At 32.3% G+C, this 9,561-nt stretch overlaps 1 protein-coding gene across 2 annotated transcripts in view; it reads left to right on the top strand.

Moving 5' to 3' along the window:
• Positions 1-9,290, top strand: part of LOC111710261 (trypsin-1) — an 11,918-nt gene extending 2,628 nt beyond the window's left edge. The window contains exons 3-9 of one of the 2 annotated variants that reach the window (XM_023484335.1): positions 932-999; positions 2,627-2,720; positions 4,995-5,073; positions 6,079-6,182; positions 6,268-6,327; positions 7,604-7,690; positions 9,031-9,290. In XM_023484335.1, coding sequence (XP_023340103.1) covers positions 932-999; positions 2,627-2,720; positions 4,995-5,073; positions 6,079-6,182; positions 6,268-6,327; positions 7,604-7,690; positions 9,031-9,126 — 588 coding nt within the window. In that variant the 3' untranslated portion in view covers positions 9,127-9,290. Of the gene's footprint in view, positions 1-931; positions 1,000-2,626; positions 2,721-4,994; positions 5,074-6,078; positions 6,183-6,267; positions 6,328-7,603; positions 7,691-8,670; positions 8,986-9,030 lie in introns of those variants that run through there. The other variant, XM_023484331.1, reaches the window with a different exon arrangement.
• The last annotated feature ends 271 nt before the right edge of the window (positions 9,291-9,561 follow it).

Here is a 9,561-nt window from a genome sequence, read left to right as displayed (position 1 = left end):
GTAAGCGTAAGTTTAAGTGACCCTCCATACAAAGATGGCAGTTTCTGTAACGGTGCCTTTAAATCCTTAATCTGATCAGGAATGTGGAAGATAATTTTTTTCTTACTTAACCCTATAAAGGCTGGTGGGTCTGAATCTATGTATAGCCTAGGGGGGCGTTTGGCGCCTCCCCCCCCCCCCCAAGGAAAAGGCCTTATCGACTAGGTATAGGGTTGAAATGCATGTGCAAAGTCCAATTTTCCAAGGCCAGCTCATTGAAAAAAAATCGACCGATAACTTTAATAGTTTGGGTGCTAGGGAGGGTTGAAATAAACGCCAAAAAAGGGTCAGAAAAATGAGAAAAAATTTTTTTTTTAAAACAAATATCAAAGTGTGACACATGTTTCTATATCTATTTTTCAAGGGCTTTTCAAAAATATAGTTATTAGATATGTAGCTTTAGTCACAAAAAAAGCTATGGGCTATTTTAGATTATTCTTTCCAAAGACCGGATTTTTTCCGCCCTGTACCAAACCCTATGCACTAAGCATTAACAAAAAAATTTAAAAAACCCTTTAAAATTACAATTCATTAAAAGACACAAAATTTCACGATGATAGTGTCAAAAATAAGAGTGCCAGGACAAAAAAGCTACGGGGGGCGCCAAACGTCCTTCCCCCTCCCAGCCTGTTTGTTTTAAAAGTTTTTAATTCTGATAATTTCTCCATTGTTTTTGAAGCACGAAATTTACCTTAGAGGAGAAACCAGATATTAAACTAAACAGCTTTAAAAACGGAAAAAAATGGAAATCATTATCTTATTCATTCTTGTTCAGACACAGATTTTATTGGCACTGTTGTGAATTGGACATGACACTCTATCAATGGAGGATCACTTGACATTTCGTTTACATTCTGCTTAGTATGTTTAATTGTATAATCTCTATTTTTAGGAAAATTATGAAGGAGTACAAGTACGAATTGGGGCACATCTACTTAATAATAAACAAACCTCAGAAGGGTAATAGTAATTTCTAGCTTGGGTCGTAATATTTAATTCTTAAAAATAATTTCGATTAAAAACATATATTTTAGCCTATTTTACCCCCATGGGAACTTATGGGTTCCCTCAAAAAATGTCAGCCAATTTGGTACAGCCGTTCGGCCAGCTGTAGCTAACATATACATATTTTTATAAACCAGTTGAATAGTTGGTTCAGGTGTGGTTCGGCCAGCTGTAGCTATCATATATATATTTTTATAACCAGTTGAATAGTTGGTTCAGGATAAAAATGTTAAACAAAGTCAAATCTTATGTCATGTCTTCCAAAATTCCGTCCTTGCTGTACATGACTATCTATTTTTAGACCCAAACTGATTAGATTTTGGATTTTTGGAATCTTAAAAACAACAAAGTTTTGGTTGTGTGTTTAAAAAATGAAAGATTTAAAGTTAATCCTTTCATGCAACAATTCAGTACAACTGTGTAGTTGGTACTTTAAAAAGAGAAAAATTCAAAGAGGAGGAATTGTTTGATTACAATATATAATACTTTTAATTTTGACTTAGGAATACAACGAGCCGTTTTAAGATTTAATTTGAAGATGTTTTTACGTTTCTGTATCTTATTTTCAAATGTTGTCATAGATCTTCCAGAAAACTCGAGTTATGTTTTGAAAACAGCCAGATTTGTGTTAAAGTGTTGGATCTGTTATTTATATATATAAGACGGTGTGGTTACTGAAACCAGAACTTTTGTTTTGTAAATCTCGGAATCAATTCTTAGTCTCATCTTCTGCAGATTTTGATTTCTCTTTGACATCCCGTGGTGGTCATAACTTTAAAGGTAGTGTTTGCAAAAAATGAAAGGGGGTATAGGCTTACGGCGAAAAATAAGCGCTTTTGATCACTACTAATCTTTCTTCCATCTGTTGCGTCTATCGGGAGAAAATTGTTAAAAATGACTTATACTGAAGAACGATAGCGTTCATACAAATTCAGAAAGTTGCAACATTCAACTCGGATCGTAAAATATTCAATTTAATTCCAAAACAAATCATTCAAATATTACAAACAATAGTTATCGATTATTTTTCGAAGCATCTATAGTTAATATTTCATAAATTTTTTGATTTATTTTTTGGCGCTGGATTTTCGAACATTCCAGGAAAATATGAAAATGTCGTCTTCATTATAAACAATCCTTGAAACAGGAATAAATGCTTTCAAAAGTAACAATTAGATCATAAAAAATAAAAAAAATATCTTGAAATATCAACTATATACGAATGTGTCGAAAAATTATCGATGATTATTGGTTGTAATATCTAAATGATTTGTTTGGAATTAAATTGATTTTTTACGAGCCAAGTTGAATATTGCAACTTTCTCAATTTGTAAGGACGCTACGTTCTTCAGCATGAGTCGTTTTTAACAGTTTTCTCCTCATAGACGCAACAGATAGAAGTAATGTTAGTAGTGATCAAAAGCGCTGTAAGCCTATACCCCCTTTCATTTTTCGCAAACGCTCTCTAAAATTGAGGGATCAAAAATGTATCCTGAAAGTGCCCACATTATATATCAAGATCAAGCGTTCAAGATTAATGATATTCCACACAATAGTTCACACAATAATTGAGTTTGTTTAGGTTTTTGATTCCGATCAAGACCGTCATAGTTCATGAAGATTATAATCCACGAACAGTAGAGAATGACTTGACATTACTTAAACTTTCCAAAAAGGTGACAAAAAACAAATCTATAATGTACACAGTATTGACCTCACGGTTTAGATTTCTTAAAGGGACTGCAGAGCTAGCTTCCAGTGACGCTACAATGAAGGAGTGGCATGTTCGATTCGGACACAGTATTTTTTAAACCTCTTTTGCCGAGTAACAATGAGGAAGATATTGAGTGTTTAAAAGTATATGTTAATTTCCTTTCTTCACGCATATTCCTTAACCCACTTTTTTAACACGACCAGAATTGAAAAAAAAAATCTTTAGCTGAAAAAAGAAGAATATATCATTCATTCTTGATCATATGGGAAGCGTTGTGAGTCGTACATCTTACTATATAAATGGAGGGTCACTTGAAATCGTGTATATACAGTCACTGTTAATAAAAAAAGATAAGAAGTGACAAATAATTTTCTTCCTTGGCGCATATTCTTTAACCTACTTTTTGTAACACGACCAGAATTGAAAATAATAAAGTTTTAGTTGAAAAATGAATAATATAGAATTGATTCTTGATCATTGAATGGTATTTGGGTAGCGTTGTGAGTCGTACATCACGCAAATCTGCCCCTTTGGTAAAAGTAAATTCAACCTATATGAAGCATCAAGTCTGATAACTTTTTTATTTATTGTTTTACATTTCGAACACAGAATAGACAGCATAGATTTCACCACACAAAGTTGGAGTAAGGATTTAAACAATTTATTGCAACATTTGAAATCTGAAATGTCATAAAATATTCATTGTGCCTTTTTATATTCATTATTCATTTATATAATGTTTAGCTAGAGCCTGGAATTAAGCAAAACTGTAAAATAAAACATGTGTTCGGACAGGAAACTATATTTAAATCCTCTAATTCGAAAATTAATTCCAACTCTAAAATATTATGAGTCACAGAGAGATAGAAATAATATCAGGGAACTACAGGGTGTCCCAAAAAACATGGGAATTCAGTGACGAATTCGATATCGTCTTTATGAATAATTCTTTGATTTAGTATAGTGATACCTACTGAGAAAGCTGTAATCTGTAAGAGTTTCGTCTGCTATGTTTACATTTTGTTTGTTTATGTTTTGACTGCAACCGGTCGTACTTAGTAAAACAAGAAAATTACAGTATACAAACAGAGTAAACTTGCAGTCCATATTCACTGTTCATCTTGCGGAGACATTATAGACACATCTTTTCAGTCTTTTACCCTTTTCATTAAATAAACTCTAGCAGACATAATAATATTATGACTTTTGAAATTGGTATTACAATGCTAATTCATAACAAAGACGATATCCAATTCGTCACTGAATTCCCATGTTTTTTGGGACACCCTGTAGCTTATTAAATTGGAAAAAAAAAATAAACTTTATTTTGTTTAACAATTTTTGTGATACAATTCTATTCATGAAACTGTTAGGATTACATTTTTCAAAATGGTATTGGAAATAATTTTTTTGATGATTTTCCGTACAGATGTTTTTAGTTTGATACTCTCCTGATTTGTTTATACAATGAATACTCAATGCGTAGGTTAATTATATATATTTAAGTAAGTAAGTAAGTAATCATTTATTTATGAAAAATAACAAAAACATTCAAAATTAAGTGTTTAAGGAGAAAATATTTGAAAACCTCCAAAAATAGAGGTTGTAGGAATATTTTACCCCAATTCTAAAAAAATATAAAAAAATAGAAATAAAGGAAAAGGAAAGTTACATATTTATTGTTTACATTATATTCAATACTAGCTAAAGGGTCTGGCGTTGCCAACGGAAAAAAAAATTTTACAAAAAAGTTTTAAACAAATGTTGAAAAAAAAAATTTAAAAATTGTTCGATTTTTTTAGCCTATAACACCCCCCGGCCACCCATGAGTGTCCACAACAAATTTCAGCTCATTCGGTCCAGCTGTTTGGCAGAATATACGCAACATTTATGTATACGAATATCTTGTTTTATTATATAGATAAACTAGTGGTGGAGTGTAAGTATTTTTCGACGAAATAGAAATAAAAATGATAGATTTATTTGTAAAAAAAATAAAATAGGTTTCATGCGTTGTGAAAAATGTATACTCCTGACTTGTTAATACCATACAATACAATGTAGTGAATACTTTGTGTGTAGGTTAAGTATTATACTCATAACTTATTTTTAAAAAATTAATTTTTTTAGCCTCAATCAATTTCAGCCCATTCGGTCCAGCCGTTTGGCCGGCTATATGAAACATATATACGAATTTCTTGTTCTATAATACAGAATATACACATTCAATGTTTAGGTTGATCTAATGAAGTATGCTCCAGCCTGTTTACCCGAACGAGGGGTTAATTATGAAGGAAATACCGCCTGGGTTTATGGTAAATATGCATAGAAATTACCTTGTCTTTTGAACCTGTTCATAATTCTCAGAAAACTTCCCTCGTAATTACGCTTATATTTCTATAAGTCGCTTCCCTGTCCGCACTTTTAGCGCGATTTCGCGCCATGCAATAGCGGAACTGAAACAATCGTCTGAGTTTTAACTTTTGAATTTCAACATTGTCATATATGAAATATTTGTGTTAGGGAAATTATCCAGAAGTCCTTGGAAAAAGTTAATGTTGCTGAATTGATCGTTTTTTTTAAGTTGAGGAATTTACCATCTAGTAGTCTTGTATACTCTGTTTAGGTTGGGGAACTACATCAGCTGATGGTCCTGTATTCCTTATAGTAGTCCTGTATCCTCTGTTTAGGTTGGGGAACTATACTATATAGTAGTACTGTATCCTCTGTTTAGGTTGGGGAACTAAACTATATAGTAGTACTGTATCCTCTGTTTAGGTTGGGGAACTACATCAGCGGGTGGTCCTGTATTCCTTGTTTAGGTTGGGGAACTATACTATTTAGTAGTCCTGTATCATCTGTTTAGGTTGGGGAACTATACTATATAGAAGTCCTGTATCCTCTGTTTAGGTTGGGGAACTATACTATATAGAAGTCCTGTATCCTCTGTTTTGTATCCTCTGTTTAGGTTGGGGAACTATACTATATAGTAGTCCTGTATCCTCTGTTTAGGTTGGGGAACTATACTATATAGTAGTCCTGTATCCTCTGTTTAGGTTGGGGAACTATACTATATAGTAGTCCTGTATCCTCTGTTTAGGTTGGGGAACTATACTATGTAGAAGTCCTGTATCCTCTGTTTAGGTTGGGGAACTATACTATATAGTAGTCCTGTATCCTATGTTTAGGTTGGGGAACTATACTATATAGTAGTCCTGTATCCTCTGTTTAGGTTGGGGAACTGTACTATATAGTAGTCCTGTATCCTCTGTTTAGGTTGGGGAACTATACTATTTAGTAGTACTGTATCCTATGTTTAGGTTGGGGAACTACATCATCGGGTGGTCCTGTATCAAATGTGCTTCTAGAAATTAGTTTACCGATCATTACAAGGAAGGAATGCGAATCTGCTTATGGAAAAAAGGTAAGGTTATCCTCTATTTTATTGCATGGAAAAGATTACTTTTAAAAATTAATTCAAAAACCCGTTTCCTCGGTCATATTTTTAGTATATATTTGATGGACAAATCTGTGCTTATGGAGCTGAAGAAGGAAAAGATTCCTGCCAGGTCAGAGATCTAGCTTATTCTAGTTAATCTAAATAGTTGAACATTCTAATTCAACTATCATTATAATTTATTTAGAATTATTTTAATTAATCTGTGAATTATTTGATTATTAATCGTTATTTCACAATCTTACAATTATCTTGATTATTTGATAATTATTGTATTATCAGTTTTTTTCTAATTAGTGTATTTACAATTAAATAAATTAAACTTGAAAACTCTCATCCTATTATATCTACTCATTATGATTATTATGCTACAATCATTTAAATTAATCTGTGCATTATTAATCAGAACTGAAATGGTGTTGTCTTAATTTCTTTTTTTATTTATATAATTCTATCTTGCAAAACATGTGTTCTTTGTTATTTGCATCTTATATGCCTGTTTTGATCGTGCCTTCAAAACTATAGGAGATAAAAAGAAAATCTTTCAGTTTTCCACAATTTTGGTTTTTATTTCATAAATTGAAATCTAAATGAATTCTTGAGAGTAAAAAGACTAACAACTCTAATTGATCATGCAATAAATGTTGTCATAATTGTTTCAAGAATCATAATTTAAACATTGACCATAAGATTAATGCCGCAAATAGTTGTAAAGATATGAGACCATCTTTTAGTCGTCTCTCAACTGGCATGTTTCTTGGGAAACCCCTGTATCATTAGGGATGGGCAGTTTCTTGGGACACCCCCTGTATCATTAGGGATGGGCAGTTTCTTGGGACACCCCATGTATTTTTAGGGATGGGCAGTTTCTTGGGACATCCCGTGTATCTTTAGGGATGGACAGTTTCTTGGGACACCCCCTGTATCATTAGGGATGGGCAGTTTATTGGTACACCCCCTGTATCATTAGGGATGGGCAGTTTTTAATGTTCGAGAAGAGACCTGGATTGTTTTATTAAATGAAATGTAAAATTAAATGAAAACGAAACGATCGTGTTTAAAATAAAAAAACGAATTAAAGATAGTTTTAAAAATTAAAAACAAAACGATAGTTTTTCACTTGTGGAAACGATTGTTTCTGAAGAGAAAACGATCGTTTTCAAGAGAGAAAGACTAGCAAAGTTCTGCTTAAAAACTATCTTTTGCCGTTTTTTTGCTTCAAAAGCTTAAAACAAACGCATTGTTAGTTTTAACTGTTTTTTCTCTGGAACGAAGTTTAGTTAGTTTTAAAAAATCAAGCACAAACCAAAATACATAAACTTTTTAAAAATCATTTTTAAAAATGATACAGATTCCTACCTAGATCTTAATGGTAAACCTGTGTGTAGGGAGATAGTGGTGGACCAATGACTGTAGATGAGAATAATCAGCATTATCTGGCTGGTGTGGTCAGCTGGGGGATTGGTTGTGCAAAGGTATAGGAGCATTTTTTTAATGCAGTGCTACCTATAAAACTGTAGAATTGGAAGACAATTAAATTGAAATTACAATTAGATAAAAAATAATTCTCAAATGTCGTCTTTTTCCGCACTTTAATCAAATTAATTGGAAAAATAGTAATAGTACAGAGGAAATGAACAATTTCCTCATACTGTAATTTTCTAAAAGTCAGAGCACAGCAACCTAACGTAGACTTGAGTAATTTTAAATATGAAGTTTGAAATTTTTAAAATTTAAGTGATTATTAGTTTAATGGTTAAATTATTCATTATTATACAGAAAATAATAGAATTTTGAACATCACAAAGAGTTTTTTGAAAATGTTTTTAATCTTACAAGGTTACAAAGATGTATATGAATTCTAAAATTAGAATTTAAGGCGAGTGTTGAAAAAAAAATTAAATATGATACCTACTATGTAGATTAAAACGAACATTCAATATGTTTATTTCATACAGATCAATTCACTGCACATGTACTGTTAGCTATACAATGTAAATTGTACATAAACACTCAAATTTGCTGTTTACCTAGCTCCCACTCTATTCGCCTTGTGAAACTATTTTGCACTGCATTGGTGTGTATACATGTGTTATGTTTTTTTTGGGGGGGGGATTGGGCAACTTTATCATATATGCACTGTATTGTATTCAAGAAAAGGAACCCTGGAGTGTATACTGATGAACCTTACTATTTACAGTGTATTGTATTTAAGAATGGGAACCCTGAAGTGTATGCTGATGTATCTTACTATTTACTGTGCATTGTATTTAAGAAAGGGAACCCTGAAGTGTATACTGATGTATCCTACTATTTACAGTGCATTGTATTTAAGAAAGGGAACCCTGGAGTGTATACTGATGTATCCTACTATTTACAGTGTATTGTATTTAAGAAAGGGAACCCTGGAGTGTATACTGATGTATCCTACTATTTACAGTGTACTGTATTTAAGAAAGGGAACCCTGGAGTGTATGCTGATGTATCCTACTATTTACACTGTATTGTATTTAAGAAAGGGAACCCTGGAGTGTATACTGATATACCCTACTATTTACGGTGTATTGTATTTAAGAATGGGAACCCTGAAGTGTATGCTGTTGTATCCTACTATTTACAGTGTATTGTATTTAAGAAAGGGAACCCTGGAGTGTATGCTGATGTATCCTGCTATTTACACTGTATTGAATTTAAGAAAGGGAACCCTGGAGTGTATGCTGATGTATCCAACTATTTACAGTGTACTGTATTTTAGAAAGGGCACCCTGGAGTGTATGTTGATGTATCCAACTATTTACATTGTATTGTATTTAAGAAAGGGAACCCTGGAGTGTATGCTGATGTATCCTACTTCAGAGACTGGATTGATACAAATATTAAGGAGAATGGGGGAGGAAAATTTCGCCCTTAGATTATGTTTTCATGTCTTAAATATGCTTACCTCAATAATAAATAAGTTTTTATTCTGTATCTTACTTGCATGACAGAATCTTTTAACGTATATACATTGCATGTACAGTGTACAATGGTAGCGATACGGTGTACATTTAAGACAATAAATTATTTAGCAATTGAGGCTAGAAAATCGTTCATTTTTGCTTAAAGGAATTGAGTTTTTGTCACAACCCCTGATTTTCTAATCCCAATATCTTTGGTACCCAATGTCGTAAACTTTAGCTTTTTCTGTTATATCAAAAAACTAAAGTTTTAAATATCAATGCTTCAAAATACCGCGGTTGCAGAGATATAGGGATTATAATATTTGAGTTTGAGCAAAGACTCAATTCCTTTGCGATGTATTAAAAAATTAAATAGCTATCTATGATCTGATGATATGACAGTAATA

Source organism: Eurytemora carolleeae, unplaced genomic scaffold (genome assembly GCF_000591075.1).
Source record: "Eurytemora carolleeae unplaced genomic scaffold, Eaff_2.0 scaffold136, whole genome shotgun sequence".
Taxonomy (NCBI): Eukaryota; Metazoa; Arthropoda; class Copepoda; order Calanoida; family Temoridae; genus Eurytemora; species Eurytemora carolleeae.
Note: the sequence above shows the minus strand (reverse complement) of the source record. Positions and strands in the feature narration are given on the sequence as shown.